The sequence below is a fragment of the Brachionichthys hirsutus genome, chromosome 17 (genome assembly GCF_040956055.1).
Source record: "Brachionichthys hirsutus isolate HB-005 chromosome 17, CSIRO-AGI_Bhir_v1, whole genome shotgun sequence".
In the NCBI taxonomy this organism is placed as follows: Eukaryota; Metazoa; Chordata; class Actinopteri; order Lophiiformes; family Brachionichthyidae; genus Brachionichthys; species Brachionichthys hirsutus.
The window spans coordinates 5,189,517-5,213,116 of record NC_090913.1 but is presented as its reverse complement, the minus strand read 5'-3'; the positions used below and the strand labels follow the sequence as shown (position 1 = coordinate 5,213,116).

Below are 23,600 nucleotides of genomic sequence, written 5' to 3'. Positions count from 1 at the left end.
TGGTAGCTGCCGAAGCTGCAGGCATCGCTATGGGCAGCAGCATTTGCAGCCTCTTGAATGGTGGAATCAGCAGGGGTGATGCCGTACTGCAAGTAGTACTGTAGTAGTACTGTTTTATCGCCATGCTCCATCCTCTCCTCCTTTTCTCAGTTTCTCTCTTCCTCTTCCTGTTTGATTCAAAGGGCCTGCTCTCGACTGCGTTTCTCCTTCACATCCCCCTCTCGCTCCTGCACGAGTCCCTCTTGACTAATCAGCTGAGGCCCAATTATGCTCAGTTGGCCCCATACTTCTTAACTACGGGGGCTCTAGAGGGCCAAAAACTACTGATATTGACTGACGCTAATTTGCATGACTCCTTGGCCTCCATAAGCACCGCTGTTGTCCGTCTCCTGCTTTCAAATAGGAAGCCAGAGGAGTAGGAAATGGATTGGATTGGAGGGGAGGGAAGGTGGAATATGTCCAGCGTAGTCATGTTATGTAATCTGAAGCAACTTGTCGAGCGTGCAGGGTGTGGCTCAGAGCCTCATTTTTCACACCGGCATTGATCTGACAGAACTTGCATCAACCTGTCAGCAAGCGCCGTTACTAACAGTGATTGTTTTGGACAAAAATGCAATTGTCTTCCAGCTTAGCTGAGCAATTAAAGTATGGTTTTACAGAATTAAACTGTCCATTAATGCCTTAAGATTCGTCTCTTTCCAGCTTTCAGTTCATATGACTGCAGAAGAAGACGGTCTAAATAAGGAATCGTGAAGGATACAATTTGCTTGCGTTACTTTGATTAATTGTACATTTGTTTGCTGAAATGGAAATGGTTAACGGTGGTTAATGGTTGATTAACTATAAGATTTGTTAAAAAGGAGAGTCTTTAGCCTCCTCTTGAACATAGAGATGGTGTCTGCCTCACGAACCCAATCAGGGAGCTGATTCCACAATAAAGGAGCTTGATAACGGAAAGCTCTGCCCCCCCCCAGTCTGCTCTTGGAAATGTTTAGTGCTGTCGCCTCACAGCAAGAAGGTACCGGGTTCGAATCCTATCTGTGCTGAGTTTGCATATTCTACCCATGTTCGCATGGGTTTCCTCCCACTTCCAAAAACATTCCATTTTGGTGGATTAATTACACCAAATTGTCCGCAGTGTATGAGAGTGTGTGTGATTGGTTGTCTGTCTCTGTGTGGCTTGGCGTCCATGGTGTACCCTGCCTATTGCCCATAGCAAACTGGGATAGGCGCCAGCAGCTCCCGTGACCCACAAAGCGGAAAAGCTGGATGGATACACACACGCACGCACACACACACACACACACACACACACTAAAGTGAACCACACCATTCTTGTGTCCTGGGCAGGGACCCAAGCTGCGGACAGATCGGCCTGTTTCACAAGATGGGTTTGTGCTGTTTCCTGCATGTGGCTTGTTGTCGCCATGTCATGGCTTGTGTCTGATTATCACCCCCTCCCCCGTTCTCCTCCTTTCTTACACACACATATACACACACACACACGTCCACGTTTGCTCTCGGCCAGCAGCCAAGACTGGGACGCTCCATTCACTCTGAAGCGGGGGACCTGTGCACCTCCCCTTCCAGACAGATGCCCTGAGACGAGTCTGTGTCCCCCAGAATGAAGCTGCACTGCAGGGTTACAGGGAGACATACACAAACCTCCTGCTGTGGACGCCAGCAGCTGTCCAGGCCGATACTGGATGTTGAGGAATGTGACATCTACATTTATATTTAAAAGCATATATGTGTGTATTTTTTGTGTGTTTACTTCCATGACAAAACATCTCCAGCTAAGTACAGACACTGGAACGTTAACTTCCAAAAAAGTATTTTTTATTCTGAAGGACCAATAAAATTATGGCAAATATTTACAAATAATTACTTCTTCGCTTCACATTACAGGTACATAATAATTCACCAACAACAGTCACTCAGGTGGACGGATGGGCTGGTACATAAATCGAGTATGAAGAGATGTATCAGGCAAACTGCAATTTAATATTTTACAGTTAATGCAAACCAAGGAAATAAAGTTAACAGTGGTATTAACAATAAAATATTAAAAACAAGCATAATAACAAATTCACAATTTATTTTGTTTTCTGAACAGAATTGGTAACAATTCAGGAAAAAAAAAATGAAACAAAACAAAGAAGGAGATAAATCAAGTGATATGACATCTTTGGCAAATTTGCACTGCGGTAAAATACATTCAAATATTAAGACAACACACAACACACAAAGAGAAAAAACACCAAGTTTTGTTCGCAACTACTAGAAAATCGAATTAAAAAACATACACATTTTCTTAAAAGAAGCATTTCTTTGAACTTTTTTTAATCTCCTCTCCAGAATATTTGAAGGCATTTCTATACTTCCTTTTTTGTTTGTATCTGTAAATCTTTTCTGATATTTTATATGTTTTTTGTTTTTTTTTTGTATAAGAATCTATCATTTGAACAGGCATCACAGGCTTTGGTGAATATTACAGATATGTTTTATTATTATTTTTTATCACATTTTGATTTTAGTGAATAGAACAAGCTGAATCATTAAATCCCAATTTTTTGTCTTTGCATTCTGGTATTTATTTGCTTTTCTCTTTCACACCCAGATAGGAAGCCATGGACACAAAAAGAAACTCCAGATTGTTATAAGAAAGGCCACAATAAGGTGAGAAATCATTTTATCTTTTTTTTTGATTGAAACATCTGCTTAAAAAGCACAGTTGATTTTTGTAGTCAGAGTCCTCTTCCACAGTTGAATAATATTAAGATGTACAGAACATTGTAACACTTCAGTATGAGATCTGTCCAAAGCCTAGTTATATCAGCAAGCATAGAACAGATTGTGCCACTAATTGCTGTCAAGATGTGATGCCGAAATCCCCTCAGGTTTTGCAAAAGGCAGTAGCCATCTTCGTGGATTCATATTGAGATACAGTCAGGCTTTGCACGCTCGGTGAGAAATCATAATAGAGAAGAAAAAAAACTCATTTGCATTTATTTCAGTTTCCTATTTGATTTTGAGCCGGGATAAAAAAAAAAACATGTTCAGGATGAGATTGTATTTTCATGGATAATAAACTGTAACATAGCTGAGAATGAAACGTCTTTGATGCTAAACTCAGTTTTCTTTGTGTTTTAAATGCTCTATAAAAGAAAATATGTGATACAATTTAACAGAATATGCAGCCAAATAGAAATTCCACCTGCAATATTGCCATTAAAAATGACCTTGCTTCGGCACAAAAGACCAATGCTTAACTCCTATTCTGATTTTCTGACGGGACGTGTATGAATCACGTCTGAATAGCCAGAAAGAAAAGTACGAACGGAGAGGAAAAGAAGGGATTAACAGGGTTGTCGAAAGACAGAGGGTGGGACTTTTTGAGGAGGGTCACAGGCTGGAAAGCAACAGAATAGTTTCAATATTCCTAATCCTGGTGGTGTGGCAGTGCTACAGGAGGGAAGGAGAGGAGAAAGGGTGGAAGACAAGTGTGTGAGATATGATGAGATTAGGGTTGAGGGGGGGGGGGGGGAGAAAAAGGACAGGATGAGATTCTGATGGCACAGCAGGTTTGGACTCCCCTGGGGAACCGAGAGGAGGGGCGATAACCACTCCACAAAGGACAAAGGGAGGGATAGAGTGTGTTTCTGTACTTTGTGTGTGTGTGTGTGTGTGTGTGTGTGGCCTCTTGTCTTGCATGCTTCCTACAGTACCACCCACAATGACAGTTTGCTCTGATCACTGCAGTCAATGTCACGGCTGCCAATCGAAGCGGGCCAATGAGATCCCCATTCTCTCCACATGCAAACCAATTAGGTCAAAGCAATGGCAAGGCGAGCTGTGTCCCTATGAGATGCACAAGCTAACGAAAAATAATCCTGTTAATGCATCGCACGCCTCACACGGGAGAGCGGCCGTTGGATTTGGCAGACCTGGCGGAGGCACGACTGGATTCAGTTTATTCAAGGAGAATGACGCTAAATCAATATTTCTAAATGTTAACAGTAGTGTGTGTGTGTGGGGGGGGGGGGGTGTTAAAAATTGTGTAATTAAATTGCTTGATTTAAACAGCAATATTTAACAGACTTAAAATATGTCTGCCATCTATTTGGCCATTTTGTGCATTTTTTTCAGAATCAAGCCAGTGGGTCATTTTAGCGCTGTGAATATATGTACTACTACTATACTATGTGTACTACTACTAACAGTGGGAGGTTTTATATAATCTACAATCACACTGGCAGAGTTTTGTTATCCTAGTGTTGCGTGGTCGCCTTGGGGGGGGGGGGGTGTTGATATATAAAATGAAAGGCACTGTCCTTGTTTTTCAGCTGGTGTGGTTCAGGTTCAATAATGCCTCAGAAAGGTCAAGAGAGAAAGAGCGAACGAAGAAACGGCTCCCGTTGTATTGCACGACGGCGGCAAACCGTCAAAACAATCTTCTTTAGAATTAAGAGCGCACAACTTTTACGGTTTAGAAAAGGATCGGCGCTATTCCTATTTCAAAACACCAGAACACAACAAAGAAACAATGTATTTTGGAGCTTATAGGTTATACATTTGTGTATCTGCGGGGTATCTTATGTTCTGGCTGCAGATTTGGGTCCCTCCAAACTACACAGTAGCGCGTAATGCTACGGTTAGCCACTCATACCCAAACAAACCAAGATGGCTAAAACAACACCACTCACATTTTTAGTCTTTTTTTATTGTAAACAAAGTTTCATCACTAAAATCTAAATTCCAATGTGAATATTTGAAATTGCTATTGACAATATGACGTCTCCTTTGTAGACTAGTGTACACAAATCTTGAATTTAAGAAAGGAAGCTACGTACAGGTTTGGGAAGATATTGCCACTCGGTGGACCCGAAAACATTTGAGGGCAAAACACTGATCTCAGATCAGCGGTCAAGGGCAAATCTGTCCTACTCTGTCTGCCAATGATGGGTAAGGCCTCAACCCTGGTGTCATATATTGTCACAGCGCAGAACTGATGTAACAAACAAACAAACAAATAAAAGGTCTGAACTTGTGTTTGTCAGATTATTTACAGAAATCATTTCTGAATTTCAAACAGCACGAGGAGATGTACTCAAAAAGGGAGGAGAAGAAGTATTAAGGAAGTCAAAAAGTTAAATGTTCACTTAAATGCTGATTGAGTCTCTTTGTGCTTTTGTGGTTAGTCAGCCGATCCACTCGGGCGGCCATCTTTGGGGAGTTTAAAGAGAAATATAGAAAAAGTGTCAACAAAGAAAGCCTCCTTGGTCTTCTTTTGAATATTCAGGAATAAAATTGCATTTGAATATAATCACACCTGCATTTAATGACAAAATGATAACAGGAAATAAACTATAAACAGGTCAAATAAAAAAAATGTTTTTCCGTAGTTTTCAAGATCTCTTATTTCACTGCATTGTGATCGTCATCCTCATCATCATCATCACCGTCATCACTATTCTAGCATAACAGAGAGACAAATATAAATCGTTACAGGCATTCACTCGTCATAGAGTGCAGCGCAGAAAAGCTTCTTAATATATTACTATGTGTCTCCTTCATCATAAATAGCTCTTGATCAGGACTTCATCTCGTCTGCAGAACCAGGACAGCATCTCTCTGTACAATAGTGAGCCCACATCCACACGTCACCATCCACACTGCTCGTTTCAAGCCACCAGATTCCAGGTGTGTACGCTGGGATACAATTTGGGAAACATTAGAATAGGACTGCGATTTCTGAAATTGACTGTTTGCTAAAGCCCACTCAAAAATATCCTCATCAGCATCAGCATCACTTCTGACTGCTTCTCTCTTTCCTTTCCCTACCAACCATGGCACCGTCCATTCATTGCCAATATTAGCGCCCATGGTTTGTGTTGTAGTCTTATCCTGTGTTCTTTTTGCTAACCAATAAATTGTTGAACCCTTTAAGTACGTGAATATAATGCAACCAATTCTAATATTATAATAAAAGGACATGTAGCATATTAGTCAAATTTATTTTCCGAGCTTTTCGGCTTAACATGCCGGGACTGAAGCAAGAGGTGAGTTCGTAATGATCTTGTGTCTTAGTAACTGTGTTATAATAAGCTGTCAAATTTTAGCATGTCCGCCAAACCAGCTCCCTACATCACAGCAAGTAGGCAGGAGTTAATGCTGCATCCCAGCAAATTAAATGGGCTGCCCCATGTTCTAATACAGACGAGCTGTACCTGATAAAAACTTTTATCAATTTTATTAGCAATATTTTCTTTGAAAATGAGCAGGTTATGAGTACTTGAGTATTGATCCTGCAGGATAAGTCCACCCACACCCATTTTCTGCCATTGTCTGAATGGAATGTGTGGCTCTGTCCAGGTATTTATTATGTTTACTAAAAGCTTATTTGTAACACTGACCCTAAAACATGTTGTTGGAAGAATTATTCCGAGTCAACTTAATGAGATAACAATTTACTGATGGATGTTATTGCTGGCTTGAAAGCTGCTTCTGACTTCTGTTTGAAATCAAGGGCCCGTTGTTTATAGAATGGCTGCAACAGTTTTAATAGTAAACCTCCTACTGGCAAAATGCTGACGTGTATTTACTTGACGAGCATGCTAGTGCTGCTTCACTGGATCATGGCTTAGCAAACAGGCAACTGTAAAATTGCAGTACAAAGTGGAGGCGGGATTATCCTATTTTCTAAGGGATCGTGATCCCAGGGAAATTGTGTTGAATCTGCATCAAGGCGTGTACAATGTCAGGGATATGGGAATTTTGGTCTTTTAAAGTTATGACAGTCGGATTGTCTTTTACTTCACGGGAGAATGACATAAAAAAAAAATTGATTGATTAATGTCAGGGCATAAAAAGATGGTTAAAAAAGTGATTATTTAGTGCTGAGCATCTAAATAATGTCATCAACATTTCAAAAGACACATCGTTTTACGCAGAAGATCACAATGTGGATTCAGTCTCTACACCCACGTCATTTTTGAGTATATGAACTCTGAAACGTTTTCAACACTGTCATGCCTGTGTCCTCACAGTGAAGTCATACAATACAGTTTCCCCATTTTGCAGCCCAGTAACAGATTTGTTGGTGATTCAATCAATCAATTTATACTTCACTGACATAAAAAAAAAAAAACCCACTTCATCCCAAATTGCTGTCCATATGTCGGCAGGCTTGTACTTAGCGGTGCTGGTGCTATCCATTCCTCCCTCCTTCATCTCCTCATCCTCATCGTTTCTCAAAAAAGAGGGGTCAATGGCGGTCGTAGGCTGATGCTGTTGCAGTGGCAGCTGGACCCACCCCCCGGGATGCTGCACTATAGTAGTATGGTGACCCTGAAGAAGAAACACAGAAATGCCTCAGTCATTTCTGCTAAAAGATGTGCACATTTTGCACTTTGCCTTCATCGCCATTGGTCATGATGTAAGTCTGCTCGCATGGTCACGAAGATACTACAAAGCAGAGAGTTGAACGGACTGATTTCATTACATTAATCAAATGTAAAACTTACAATGTCGGTAATAATCCCTCTATTAATTCCCTCTAAAATACATCAATGACTCGTCCTGTCACCTACAGGTCTGGGATGTAGAGATGTGTTTGCAACAACTTCACGTCAATTTCTTAAAAACTGTCTTTTCCCAACGGACTTCTAGCGGCAAAGCTGTTTCTTACACATCTGACCAGTTATCTCGCACAGGGTACATTTTTTTTAAGCACGATGGAAAATAATAGGCAAGTTGTAATACATCTGAAATTCCATTTCACCACTCCAGATGGTGAAATGTAATGTAAATGTAAATATGAAATGAGGAGTTTCGGTTTTACTTTGAATGTGAGCAGTGAACGGCAGGGCGGGGTGGGGGGGGGGGGTGAGATAACATGAGCTGATGAAGCTAATGGCAGGAAGCATTAGTTTCCTTGTCATGCAGAGCCAATAAAATGAAGCACATCTGCTTTCAGATACTCTTCTCTTCATCCCCTACCTTCATTCCCTCTCCTTTCTCGCACGCACACACACACACATCTACACACACACACACACACACACACACACACATCTACACACACACACACACACACACACACACACACACACACACTATCTAAGTGACAGTCTGAGCTGAGTACAGCTCTACTACCCCTGATCCCCTGAGTCTATTCTCTCCTCAGGGAAGAGGTCAATTCAATACTCTAACCCCCACGGAAACCCACACCCACACACCTTAATGCATGGAGAGAGAAAGAATCCTCCTCCACACACACACACACACACACACACACCTGTCTCTATCATTCCCATCAATCAGCCACACTGTGTGCTGACAGGTTATGTCCGTCCACAGTGCAAGTAATCTCAGGAGGCTCTTTGGGAAGTGAGGTATTAAGCCGGGCTAACAAACTATTTAGTCTCTGTCAAGACTTCAGAGACCTTCTCTCTCGTTTTGCCCCTTTTCTAAAACTCCCCTTTCTTTTGTCACCTCCACTCTCATCCTGCCTTCCTCCATCACAATCCTTACCCATCATTCGATCGTAAACCTTTCAATGTCGAGTAATGTGCATCTTGTCCCCATATTATGTGGCTGCTCATCCGTTCTCATGCTGACATTCCCTTTCAGACTTCCCCTTCTTCCCCTTCTTCTTTCTTTCTCCACCTACCTTGCATCTGTCCTGCCTGGCTGGTGAAGAGACTGGAGGAGCAGCCAATTTCCGTCCCCAGGAGAGACCCATAATCCTGCTGAAACACTGGGGGGGACACAGGAGTTGAGGGAAGGAGGGAGATGAGATGTGAGGAGAGGAAAGAGTGGGAACACACTAGAGGTCATCGCAGCACTGACCCTTCTCACTTATTGACCTTCATACCTTCACCCTTGACCATTTCCCCTTTAAACATGATTCCCTAGACAAGGAATCTGACACTGACTCATTCAGGGTTAATCTTTTACTTTTAAACAGGAGTTTTTAATCTTAAATTGATTGAACTGAATGGTACAAATCCTTTAAATAAAGATTATCTGGCTTGCAGGTGGAGCAGAAGTTTTACAATTTGGGTCAAGAGGATGGGATTTGTGATATTTATACCAGGATACTGATTGATGAATGGTGACGTTATAGTTTTCTGAACAATCAATAAAATATTTTTAGTGGATTTTCTTTTTATTTTACAAATATCGTAAATTAATTATCTCACAAAACAATGATATTTTATTTTGGTGCCATTAATAAAATCAAACATAAAGATTCCAAATCTGCTCATTGACCTGTAAGATTAGCTACAATGGCATTATAGCCCAAACATATTAAAGAGTAATAGATATATAATTGATATTTCTGATATTTCCTGCATCGCACGCACAAACTGCAACATGATCATTCGAGTGAAGACTTGATCAACATTGTTTGTGCTGGGACACTAATTAATGCTGCATGTTTGTCCCAGATCACTGCTGACGACGGTTCATTTTGATCTTAGCAATTAACGTACATTGTCTGAGTGAACTTATTCTGCCTGAGCATACAGCATGAAATCCCAAAATGCACCACTGATTATTGATGCAGATCAATGCCTGTTAATCTAGCCCTTCCTCTCACCTTTTCTATCCACCTCTATCCCTCTCCATCTTCCCTTCCAATCCACTCACACCCTAAATTGCCAGTCTTTACACAAATCCATCCACAGAGCCATTAGTATGTCCAAGATGTATTAATCGGTTCAGTAAAATACAAAAAGAAATGTCATGTAATAATGAAAAAAAATGAGCAGTGGACTAGGAAAGATACTACATGTTACAAGGGAGTATTCGACAGGATGGAAATGGGATGAGAGGTTAAATGAACTGACATTTATTGACACAATTATTGATCCAGTTCAGGTGAGCGGAACTGGGCACAGAGATAAAGAATATACCTACCTAATAAACTGGGATTTGGAAATCTCCACGACTCATTGTACGTGGAATACTGAGGATGGGAATATGGACTTCCAGAAAAATCGCCCCCTGCAAGATAAACAGAAGATAAGAAAGAGGTTATGTTTAGAAAGCGAACATTTGTGTGGGCGTGTTTCTTTGGCTCAAGAATGAGAAAGGTCCGTAGGCTTGGCTGAAAAGTTTCTGATTCATAAAGATAAGAACAAATGATGGGCATTTAGATTTTACTTCAAGGACTTGATAGGAATCTTTTCACTCACAGTTAAGTTTTAATCTGTGCTGAAATCTAGTTAGAAGCAACTGAACTGGATATCTCAGTTAAATTATCGCGGTCCATCCCTGCAATGGGTGCGAGTGTAGCTTCTCTCCATTTACTGCTTCCTGTCTGGGCTCTTCTTTTCCTCTTCTCCTACCCTCCCAGTCTTGCCCTCTCCCCTTTCTCTTTTATTCTCTCTCTCGTCCTCTGACTACAGCCCACCCGTCACCCTTCACATCAAAACAACATTCTCCCCCCATTTTCTCCTCCTACTTTTTTTTCTATTTCTCTCCTGACTTGCTCTCTTTTTTCACTATTTTGCTCTTTCTTTTTTTCCTGAACCTTCACTCCTCCCGGGGGATCCTTCTCCCCAAGCTGACAGTCACAGACCCTGATGCCCCCCCACCACCACCACACGCTCCCCTTCCCTCCTCTCTCCCTCTCGTTCTGTCGGTTCTGCCTCACTGCTCTTCAACACCCCCCTGTGAGTGCCAGCCCCCCTGCTGCAGAAAGAGAGAGAGACAGAGGGAGAGGAGCACCAGAAGAGAGTTGCTCGCTTAATGAAGGTATGATATTAGACAGAAGAGACAAAAGGGAGGATCATTTGCCCAAGAAGTGCGAATATAAAACATGGCAACGCTGGAGAAACAGAGTTGGTAGATTATCGCCTCCTCCTCAGCCAATAAGAGAACGTGTTTAGACCGTGTGTGTGTGTGTGTGTATCTGTGTGTATTTAGATGTACAAGTTTTCTCCTTTGCACCCCCCCCCTTTCTATTTGTGTGCTGATCTGTGTGCGTATGTTTAGCTGCGTCTGTCAGGTGGGGTCGGAATGCGGTCTCCGTGGCATCCTCGGGTGCAAACATCCCCTCCTTGTCATCGCTGTAGTGACGGCAACGTGTCAGGTTGTTTGGGAGACGAGTGGAAGAAGGGAGGGGGGGGGGGGGCTCGGGGGTCTCCCATGTGCAACTCCGTGTCAAGGTCGCAAACGCACCACACACACACACACACGCACACACAAACAACTGCATACCAGCACAAACATAAATGTACACTAACCCACAAAGTATGCTGTCAAACCTAAGGACAGGATGGGCTGAGGCATGGGGACAGGGTTATCCATCTCAAGATGCGCTGTTTCTGCATGTCCACTGAGAGTTTGGATGTATGTGTGTGTGTGTGTGTGTGTGTGTGTGTGTGTGGCCATGTCAACCCATGAGTCTGTGTGTGTAACAGGCCGAATGATTGGGAATACACAGAAACATTGTTTTGACTTTGTTCCACTGCCATTGTTGCTTTTGAGATTCTCCTTTTATTCCTTATTCACACTGACCACAGAGAGAGAGAGAGAGAGAGAGAGAGAGAGAGAGGGAGAGAGAGAAGGGAATGAATGAATTAGTCGTGGGTCACTAGTGATTCTCATTAAAAACAAATTACTAATGTTGAGGAGGGACAGCTGTGCTACTGTGGCTGGTTTCTAATGATACACAGAGAGACACACAGACAACACAAGCACAAACGCCACGCACACACACACACACACACACACACACACACACACTCATTAGATGCACACCGACACGCAGACACACTCCAACCCCTGCGGGAGTGCTGTCAGCCATATTGTAGGCAGAGCAGGAAGAGGAAGTGGCAAAGCCAAGTACACCCCCTGAAGACACACAGCCTCAAACACAGGCGCAGCACGCACACGCCAGTGGGGGGGCAAACGGACACAAAGGGGCAGTTACACAACTGCTGGTAATGGCCAGAAGAAGCTACAAGCAACGCAAGTTCAGCACTGGGTCTGTGTGTGTGTGTGTGTGTGTGTGTGTGTGTGTGTGTGTGTGTGTGTGTGTGTGTGTGTGTGTGCACGTGTGCGTGCTCACCTGGTACCATGCCAGTAAGGGAGGGGGCGGAGTAGCTGCCCTGTCCAGTAGGAGGAACGTGAGGAGGGTAGCCTGGCAGAGTGGTGCTGGCTAGATCTCGGCCTATAATCAAACACACACACACAGAAAATCGTTACAGCGTCAAAGAAAAGATTTACATATTTGAATGCCGTATTAAATCTCTAAAATGTTGTTTTAGAAAGAAACTACATTTGTTTTAAAAGTATGCTGAAGGGCTCTCCGTAGAGTCCACTTTAAAGATTCATGCAGAATAATATCGAGGGCAGGGTTTCACTTCTCTTGTGTTTCTACTTGCCTCGTTTTCCTTCCACTGACATATATTAATTTGCCAGATCCCCCCCCCCCCCCGTTCCTAGATTGCATGACGGTCTGTCGGCCCGCATCATTTCTCTATGTTTGTATGCAGTAGACATTGGGAGTGCACGGAGAGGGAGTCCACCATTCATCATCATCATCACACACACACATTCATCATCATCATCATAAACAGCTCTGATGCTAATACCGTCAATCCCATTCACTTCCCCTCCACTTAGCCACCGCTAACTGACTGAGAGGAGGAGGAAGAAGAGGCAGTCGAAACACAGAGGAGATGCTAAAATACGAGGAGAGGAGAAAGATAAAAGGCTGGAAACAGAAAGACCAGACAAAGAATGAAAATTTGAGCAGAATAAAAGTTATTCAAGACAAGAATACAACACAAAAATAATTCATTATGCAGAGTGTCTTCCTTTATCAATGGATTACTGTCAGGCTGCACATTAATTCAAGTGTATAGTGATGTAGTCAATCACGGTGGCGCTAATGTTCATTTATAATATGTTGTGTAAGTAAATGTGAGCAATGCATGTATAAAATTAATCCAGTTGCCACACAGGGGACTAGAGCAAGGTTGATTCGCCGGCTTCTATGTTATCAGAAATGACAATATATCTGGCACAATTTTAAAACCATTACCCACCAATAGTGAACCATCAGGTTTATTTTTCAACCTCTGATTCACTCACTCCAATCAAATGCTTCACAGGTCAAAATGCCTTTGAGCTTAAGTCCAGCATCAGCAGGCTCACATACTTACAAGGACATTGTGGAAAAGGCTAGCGTTCCATCGGCTTGATGCATGTTAACAATCTTTGCTTAAGGTATTAGCACTCGCTAATTAGTAATAAACGCAAAGTAAAGCAGGATGAAGAGTTAAGCTACCAAAACTAGGAATGGCAGCCTACTGGTGACAACAGAAAAAATAAATAAATATAAACGACCATGAATTTCTGCACAAAATTCAGATTGTACTGTACTGTGTGTAAAGATCAGATTTACCCTTTAAATTTAAAATAAATAAATATTGCTTTAATGTATTAACATTTACATTTACGAATGACTTGACAATGCTTTCATATTTTTCCCTATTTTTAAGCATCACATGTTGATGCCATATCAGGAATTGTACAAGTATGTTATTAATCCTGCTAATGGGAACAGGAATGGAGAGTATGTGCCTCTAATTCCTTCCCAACTTGCGTTTCTTTCGACAGACCCCAGCCCCTTTCCAGCCACCTCTGTCCCTCTCCAGCTCCTCTCTCCTGTCTCGGTGTGGTAAAGTGTTTCTGTGTGTTTGACGCGACAACGCGGCATTAGCGCAGACGGGCTACTCATCCGCCCAGGGTCAGCGCACAGGGCAAGAAAGAGGTGGGAAGAGAGGACGGTAGGAGAGATGCACAGCCACAGCCCAGCTTAGAAAGGGCGGAGCCACATCCTCTGAGATGTGTGTGCGACCTTTTCTGTCCATGTGGTGTATTTGTATATATATATATGTGAGCTGTGTTGATGTGTCTGTTCTCCACTTCTGTGCCGCAGAGGTCAACAAACAAGTAGAAGTCTCTTCCGTGCTTGTGTGCACAGCTCCAGATGAGCAGGCATCCTCTGCCTCTTTCTCATTTAGCGTCTGCCTATCTTAGTCCTCTTCATCAAACAACCATCAGAGCAACACGCGTCTAACCGAGAGGGGATCATAGAGGAAAGAGTGTGCTCCTTTGCACTTTACTGGTCGAATGAAAATACCATGAAGATCTGTAAAGGCCTCAGAAAGGAAGATCGAACGTGTAAATGTTCCTCTTCAGCGTGAGTCCGGAGAATCAACACTTCAGGGGTGCAATAACGTTGCGTCAAACACACAAACATCTGATCCCCCTAGAGGGAGCTCTATTCTGAGGGGAGAGGCGGGCAAGGAAATGCATGCATAATATTCAGCGGTGTGTGAATATGAATATGAATTTGTGTGTTTGCATGCATAAGCAGAAAGGAACATTTTTATCTCTCACTCCTGACTTGAGCAGGTAATATTCCAGTGGTTTCAAAGGGCAAAAAAAAAAGAAAAGAAAAAGCCCTTTCCCAGGTATCCCAAATTCCCACCTCGATGATTTCCCTCATTACAGATGCGAATATCAAAATGTTATTCAGACGCTCACAGGTCTCCCCTTAATTAACAGTTACCTATTCTGGCACCCCTAAATGGAAACAGAGGAAGACTCAAGGTGCTGATTTTCCCTCTATCCATCCACCTTTCTCTTCCTCTTCTCGGTTGAGGATTTTCACCTCTCCTGAGAGCCAAAGCACCGAGCTCTTTAAGGAGGATCACTTGCAATCACTGCAGCTTCCTTCACTGCTGAGTTGGACTTAAAAGGTGTTTTTGGCTTGCTGCGTTTGGAATCTAAATGACTGTATTTTCTTTTTATAAACTACTCCTGAGGTCACAGCTGTGCATTAGAATGAGAATGTCTTGTCCCTTTGTGGCATCAGTTGTGAGATTCCTTCATATAATTAGATATATAGGCAAGAAAAGATCTATTTCACATAGTTTTCAGCTGGAGAGTCTTTTTTTTTTTTTTTACCTGGAACAAGTGAATACGACTGCGGACCGGACACGCTGGCTCCCAACTCCGCCCCTGTAGCAGGATTGGTCAAACTGCTCTTCATCTCATCCAGTCCACCAGTTATCGAGGCCATGGCCGAATATTCTGAAGTCTGGGGAGCGGAAATAAGTGGAGAGGAGAAGAAGAAATGTTGACGTTTTCTGTTAGATACAGAATTATCCTACTCGCTGCCATCAAGCTGTTGGCTGAGTCCTTATACCTTCCCAACATGCTATTACTTCCTCATAGCAAAGAGAAATTATGCTTTAGGATTAGACGACACACACACACACACACATAGAAAGAGAGACAGAGAACAAAAGACGAGACGTACACAGAGACTTGCAGAAACAACCCCATAGCTCCGAGGTTATTGATCTGTTTGCAAACACAGGATTTACTGCACAACCAAGTCCAACAGTCTGTAACCACTGGATCAGCTCTCTCTCTCTCTCTCTCTCTCACACACACACACACACACACGCACATTCCATATATTGCATGGATAAAACAAAGCCACTTTTTTCCCTAGATACCAACAATAAGAACTGTGATCAGCTCAACCCATGCAGGTAAAAGTCGGATATAAATAAATAGATCTTTCTCTCTCCCTTCTCATGTGTGTGTGTGTGTGTGGGGGGGGGGGGGGGTCATTTGTTATAAAGTACTCTTTTGCTCCTAATGCATACCGATGGACAAAATACAGAAGCTGTCCCCTCACCTCTGTGTGACCCCTCAACTGAGCCATGATCCATCCATCCTCATCGCTCTGCCGGTCATTGTGCTGATTTAGAGTGATGGCATTGACAATGATGACCAACTCTGAATAGATTAGCCACTGATGCTCAGGGCTGCCACACTCCATGATGGAAAAAGCAAAAAGATTTCTGCTGGCTTTTTAACATGTCAGTGTGTGTCTTTTTCTACTGTCTGTATATCTTTAGCATTTTTTTTTTTTTATGTCTGTGCATGTATAGAAAAAATGGGGAAAGCGTAAGAAGTGAAATCTTCCAAATTTACATATAACTACAAAGTGCTTATGAAAGAAATCATAGACAGCCAGTTAATCTGATATCATGTGATTTAATATCAAATTAATTTCTCTATTCAAATTGTTTTGTTTCACCTTTTTGCACCAGCTGAGTGTGTGTGTGTGTGTGTGTGTGTGTGTGTGTGTGTGTGTTTGTGCGTGCACTAATGACAGCAATCAAAATGTCCTCTAGGTGATGAGGTGAGAGTTTTTCACTGACCCTTTAATACCTCTGTACTGCTCTCTCTCTCTCTCTCTCTCTCTCTTGCTGTGTGTGTGTGTGTGTGTGTGTGTCCGTGTGCTCACTGACCTCTTAAACACCCCTGTGCTCGTCAACACACAACACAACCACTGGACTGTGACCTGCCAAATAAGAGCTTACCCAGTACACTACACACACAGCTCCCTCTCTCTTTACACCCCAGACACATTTTCAGCCCTCTTTTCTGTCATAATTGCCCCTCTCGCCCCCTTCACACATCACACCTGTAGTTTTTATTTATTTTTACCCTACATACATGCTAGCCACACACACCCCCTCCTCTCTCACTTGACCACACTCTGTCTTACTATAATGGGGGTCTAATGCATCCATGTATCCATGTAGATGGGGGCCTATCAGCAGTATCAGTGAAGAAGACGGGGTCTCCTGTGGTAATTGGCAATGATTAAGTTTGGCCAGCGGGGTGACAAGCCCACTAAGGAAGATGGATCATTCTCATTCGGCCCGGTAAATGTTGTCAATTCTAGCGCTCATACGGCACCATCAGCCCTCATCAAAGCGGGGTGACGCAGCTGCCAGTCCATAGAGAGACTGTTTTTTTGGGGGGCTGTGGGAATGCTAGGACAGAAACATGTGGCAGAGGGAGTTGTGCATGGGACAGGAAGTCATAGGCAGAAAAAGGCTGCCTGGGATAGAGATGAATGCATCGTAGACATTAGGAAAGGTGCAATGCTAACAAGCCTTGTGTGACTAAAGCACAGTCCCTTTCTTGCAATGTAGGGCAGAAAGATCAGCGAGATCAAACACAGAATGTAAAGCAGCGCATTGGTCAATAATTTGTGAGCAAGATCACATCATAGCTTCAGTAGCATAACTATTGTCTTTAAGCCCAGACGGATTAGAGACTAAAAGCCCTCCCTATGCGTTTATAAGCCAAAGTCAGCTTTTGGAATCGGTATAGACTCTTATCTAGGACGGCAATGGTTTGGTTAAAATGCCACGTGAATAAACAGAGGAGTAACACACGCACGCACACACACACACACACACACACACACACCATTTTCCTTATTTATTTACATAATAGTATTTCCTCTTTCCTCCGTTCCCCAAATAGCTCCAGATTTCTCCATCTCTTTCTCTCTCCACATTGGCTGGTGTACTCCTGATGGAAAAAGGCTCCACGAGAAACAAATACGATTCCCTCAGGAGCCCATATACTGAGACAGGGATTCTGAGGATGAAATTCATCCGCGCTCAAACTGAGTGCGGCAGCAGTTGGGACGATATTTGCTTCCCGAGGAAACTCTGAAGAGAGGGCGCCGAGAAATTCATATTTGGAAATGTGTACTTCATAAATGATTTGTTGATTTTAATTTTGAAATGAACGGTTTGAATCTTGACAATAAATGCCCAAGTTGTTGTTGAAGAGAATAGAAATGTCATCCACTACAGAAGTGAAAGAACAAGCCTGATCTTGTTTGTGACGTGTGACGACATTCAGACAGTAAAAGTAGTCCAATTACATACATGAGACATCAGTGGGAAGATGTGTGAATGTAGTCGGACTACTACTACTGCACTTCCGGTTTGTCCCGTAAGGGGTCGCCACAGCAACTCAATGTTCTTCACCCTGTCCTTTGCATCGTCCTCCCCAACACCAGCCACTCTCATTTCCTCCCTCACTACATTCATGTATCTTCTCCTGGGTCGACCTCTAGTCCTGTTCCCTGGCAGTTCCATCCTCAGCATCCTTCTACCGACATAGTCCCTGTCTCTCCTCTGGACACGTACAAACCATCAAAGTCTGCTCTCTCTGACCTTATCTCCAAAACGTCTAACCTTCACTGTCCCTCTTATTGTCTCATTTCTAATCCTATCCAACCTGGTCACTTCCAAGGAGAACCTCAGTCCTACTAAGGACTTTCAACGGAAACAAGACCGCAAGGGCTTTGTTGAAATGCTCCTCTTAGACAGGATGTTTGACTGTATTTGTACTGTAATACATGCTACTGTGTGACTGTACTTATACTCTAACATTCTATCTAATAAATATATTCATCATATTCATCATCATCACCTCATCATCTTCATCAACCTTTCTCCTCATCATCATGTCCACCAGCTGTCTAGCTTTTCCCATCATTGTCCAAATATTCAAAGTCCCTACTCTCAATCCTAAACGCTTCCATTCCCTCTTCTCTTGCTGCCTCCTCTTCCTCTCTGTCTTTGACCCACAGTAATCCAATTTCCAGCAGCATACCGTGGGTTAACAACACTGCTGGCAGTCGTATGGCGGCCTCGCCCGATTACATTGATTTGCATAATTTCTTGCAAAATGTTATGCCGGATGCCATAGATACGCAATCCTCTGCATTTATCCAGGCTTGAGACCGGCACAAGGGAGAAACTGGCAATGCTACGTTAGCTCCCGATAAACACACTGCCCGTGCTACCCATGAGGCTGCATTGAATGTAGTCGGACTAATCTACTAAAAAGTGGTGCAATTTAGTGACTATATTTTAAATCTTTTAAGGTGCATGAAACTGATGACTGTTGTGCCATAACAATAAATAACATTTTCTGTCACCTGCACTGAATAGGAAAACTAGTGTTTTCATTTGAATTTAATGCAGTTAAACATTAATTTAATTAAAAATTAAAGTTAAGAACATCGACTCTTCCAGTGATTACAACAGTTGAACCCGTTCAGGTTTTTTGCTCATGTTTAGCCACAAAAATCAGGTCTTGTCAACTGCAAATAACAACATGGAGAGTCTTCGACTTATTAACAAATCTGATTTAGCTTCTGTCTGGAGTTAAATGTATGCATCCTCAAAGCAAATGCATTATTGCTAGAGGAGTCTGTCAACCTCTTTTGACTAGTTTAACTTTCTACATCCATCAGAATGGATGACTTTGATCCCTGTCCTTCTTTCTAAGCGTTCCGGACTCATTGTAGACTGAGCGGTCGGTGCTGGGGTGGGCATTTGGATCGGAAGCCGCATGCATGATTGGGGGTACCGTCAGGCCTGCTGATTTATCACCTGGGTAATAGGAAGTGATTGAAGGAGAATTCAAATGAACTCTCCATGACAGGCACATGTGAGGACACACGTGAGACGCACACACAAATTAATACTGGGATCTAATGGACTAGAGAGAGGGTGAGAACAAAAGCAGAAAAGGATGGCTTGGTAGGGCAGAAAGAGGAAGAAATGCAACAGGCATCTTTTAGGAATGTCAGTCACAACCCAGCTTGACCCTCCTTGACCGTAACCCCATCAGCACCACCTCGCTCCGGCCTATAAAATACCCCCCCCTCCCCCCTGTGAGGTGGGGTGCCCCTGTCTGTCAACAGCTATCCCTGTTATGATTAGAATTCCAAAGATTCAATGATTCAATATTCTTTTCAGAATTACACTGAGAGCACATTGAGAGAACAATTGCTGCCATATACAATAAATAAAGCAAATATGTATTTTAAAAATGACAATAAAAACAACATTTGCGGGTCAAAGCCTCACTTTGCTCTTTATGTGAGTGATTTTGATTAGTTATGTGATGGTGAAAACATTAATGCAGAGGACTTCATCAAGGTGACACTGCTTTACAGGGTTGTACACATTATAAAAAATGCCATTTCACTGGTAACAGGTTCTGTGCCATGCAACGGGTGGTGTGCAGGATTTTTTGGGGTAAATTTTCTGAAAGTGATTTAACTCTTTCTGCAAAAAGGGAAAATGTCCTAATATGCCAGTGTATACGTAGTCACCTACGAAACAGTTAGACAACATGTTTTAGACCTATTGACAAATTTAGGGACTAGAATTTATGGAATTTATTTATGGACAATAAAGTTATTTTTTATTTAATTTTATTTGTATTTTTTGCTCAGTATGAGAGACTGATATAAAATGAAAAAACCTGGAAAAACAAAAGCAAAAATTGCACAGTCTGACAATGTGTAATCAGGAGGGGTCAAGAGGGGAGTAAAAAGGACCGTTCCTGCATTAATAGCAGAATCCCAAACTTGTCAATACATGCCAATATGTGCTGATTTACTCTCACTAATCAACTGTGTAGCATGTATTCTGTCATGCTATTAAATGATTATGCGTTTGTAATTATCACTACATAACTTCAAAAGATGTTAAAACTGCAATGCTGCAGACAAAGGACCAACCAGCCATAAGATGTGGGGGTGACCACGCATTTGTGTTAAAGTGAAGCCCACACACACACATAAACTTACATCAGCCCGTGCTGTCAGTGTGTCAGTGTTATAGAGCATGACTGTCAATCATTCCCTCTGGGAAATACAAGCAAGGAAGGGGGTGAGGGGTTCAGCCAGACAGGATGGGAGAAGGGGAGCGGAGGTAGAGGAACAGATAGTGATTTAGATTTGTGTGTGTGTGTGTATGCACGCGCGCGCATGTGGGCGCGTGCACCTCTTTGTAATCACAAAGCAACACCACTTTGACCCCAGGGCAACCAGCCATTTAAACCCCCTATCCCGTGACCCCACAGGCTCAGAGAGGACACTGACCTATAAATCCTGGGTATTATAGTCTAGAGTCGTAGTCTATAGAGCTAGTAGAGCCAGTCCCCGTCGACCTCTCCCCCAGAGCCACTCCACTCTCCATGTCGGTCAAAGTGAAGTGAATGGGCTAAAAAGCCAAACCTGCCCTAAAGGTCCCAGGCTGCAGCCTACATGTGTATATTGTCCATATATTGTGGCTCCTTTAGTGTCTGTCCTCTTGCCCTTGACATTTATAGAATAAATAAACTTGAATTTGAGACAATATTAAAGGAAAATAATAATAATAAATTAATATTGCACTCTCTCGCTCTCTCTACATATATATATATATATACATGCAAATATATTCATATATATGTATATATACACATATATAGTTTTTTCTTAATTAATTAGTTGTTTGTTTGTTTATTTTTTCTTCTTCTTCACATGCAAACAGCAAGCAGATACACACTCATTCCAAACATGCATGCAGACAACTCCATCACTGTCTTTGAGCAGCAGGAAGTGAGGTCATAATGAGAGCCAGGTCAATATTGCTCATTAACCCCTGCAGTGTATCGAGATTATTGGAGCATCAATAGCTCTCACAGCTGCCTGTCAGACTAACATAGAAACATAGAAATTCATGCTGACACTGAGAAAACACACAGGAAGCGGGAAAAGAAACATCAGGATGAATGCAATGGTTGTGTGTTGTTTTTGAGAGAAAGTTAGGAATGTTCTAATTGGATTTCATAATGAACTCTGAATCATCGTGGCATTTCAAGGCATAGCAGGCAGGATAGGCTTTTAACTGGAAGCGGAGAAGCAATTTCTCTGACACCACATAAGAACGATAAGATGCCACTGATGTAATGGTGTTGCTTTTTCCCTATAATAACCTTATAATCCCTATAATAGATAATAACCTTAAACTTTAAGGTTATTTCGTGTGACTTTAAGGCTTAAAGTCACATGAAATTACATTTATAAAAAATAAACATTTAAACAGTGTATTTGTAAATCAAACAATTTATTTTTGCAACCTCCAAAAAATAAATAGCTCATGAAGCTATGTGCCCTGATAAATAACACTATTTCCTTTGCATTTTACGTTTGCATTAAGTTAAGTTGATGTTTAAGGCTCTTCTGTCCATCAGCATATTTTATAAGCACAATGGTACTGGAGCAATATGCTGTAGATTACATTAGATTCCTTTGGAGTTTTGGTCCTAAGGTAACCTGAAATGAGTGTGTTTGAGAACAAATGAACAAGCGCTCGATCAAAAACTGCATATATACAAATAAATAATTCTCAAACAAAAGCTATTTATAAGATTACTATCCTGCAGTGAAGCACAGATACACAATAATGCAACAATGCAAGTGTGTGATCGTTGTTATTTTGCTATCAAACCTAAAACTCGACGGACGCACACCTTAAAAATGCTGACGTGCAGGGCGGCACAATGTGCATGGCATTTGTTAGGCTGTAGTCTATACATGGCTGCCACAGACCACCTCTCGAGTCTGCCAATGCCCCCCCCCCCCCCCCCCCATCATTGAAATGGAAGTTTTCGCCTGCAATACTTTTGCATCACAGCCGCCTAAAGCCTCAATGACGTGTTCCCAAACTCAGCCTCAGCCTAGGTCCTGCATGGTACCACACCCTTACCTTGCCCGCGTCAGGGCTCACATAGAGGTCAGAGCTGGATTGGATTGGACAGGGTGGTTGTCTGTCAAACAGACGGTCCAATACCTCGATCTGCTGTGGTGAGAACAGCTCCCCTCTCATCTGCTTCCTGAGGAAGTCCCGCCCTGCGTGGCTGTGCCCGTTGGCCAGCGGTGACTCCTGCAGACCTACGCAAAGAAAGGTGGGAGAAAAGCGTCAGGTGAGAGAATGAGAGGAGAGGTGAGAGGTGAGAGTGAAGATATAAAGACAGAAATTCAAGATAGTGCTTTTGAATCGGGTGTGTATGAACGAGGGGGCAGAGAGAGCATCTGAACATCTGTGGGCACAGAAACAATAGAGAGAACAAAGGAAGGAGTGAAGGTAGGATAGAGGCTGGTGAAATTGCAGATCATGAAATGAGACTAAAAGATGGACTCAAATGAACCCCCGTGAGCTGATGAAGGAATGAGTGACTCCTTTTCACTCTCAAAAGTACTGTCACCTCTCATACACTCTTGCCATATCATCCATACACTCACTCACTCACTCACACTCACACACACACACACACACGCACGCACGGTATATATATATACACACACATGAGAGATCAGTTTTAGAACGTGAGCACTCGTATCCTGCAGTTATTGCAGGGCTGACGGATAGAATGAGACAATTATAAAAACTGTGAAGAGACGTGGCCCACAAATGATTAGAAAGAGTGAACAAGAGAAAAAGAGAAAGAGAAAAGAGGGATGAGGGTGAAAAGCCCCCACTATAGAGCCCCCCCCACAATTCATTGCTCCACACAGCTGCAGAGATCCTATTTTGGTCCTAGGGGGTCACTCTGTGTGTGTGTGTGTGTGTGTGTGTAAAGCAGAAGGAGTAATATGACAGACAGGTGCACACACACATATGAGAGAGAGCGAGAGGGAGAGAGAGAGAGAGAGAGAGTGCTGAGGAATCGGAATCAGAATTAGAGCTTGTTGATTTTTTATTTTTGCTTGTTTCATTTAGTTGTTTACAACTTGTTTTATCATTTAGCTGCTCCCCAAGAGAGGCAGCTGCCCCCCCCCCCCCCCCCCCCCGATGTGACGATGCTATGACGTTTTGTAAATAATGGCCTGCATT

The 23,600-nt window shown here is 42.6% G+C and overlaps 1 protein-coding gene across 1 annotated transcript in view; it reads right to left on the bottom strand.

Annotated features, from left to right (window-relative positions):
• Positions 1-7,267: 7,267 nt before the first annotated feature.
• The window catches only part of pax5 (paired box 5), a 28,555-nt gene continuing 12,222 nt past the window's right edge, over positions 7,268-23,600 (bottom strand). The window contains exons 7-12 of the mRNA XM_068750521.1: positions 22,557-22,657; positions 14,998-15,130; positions 12,086-12,187; positions 9,928-10,014; positions 8,675-8,761; positions 7,268-7,350 (exon numbers count right to left, since the gene is read on the bottom strand). Of these exons, the coding sequence (XP_068606622.1) occupies positions 7,268-7,350; positions 8,675-8,761; positions 9,928-10,014; positions 12,086-12,187; positions 14,998-15,130; positions 22,557-22,657 (593 nt within the window). The remainder of the gene's footprint in view (positions 7,351-8,674; positions 8,762-9,927; positions 10,015-12,085; positions 12,188-14,997; positions 15,131-22,556; positions 22,658-23,600) is intronic.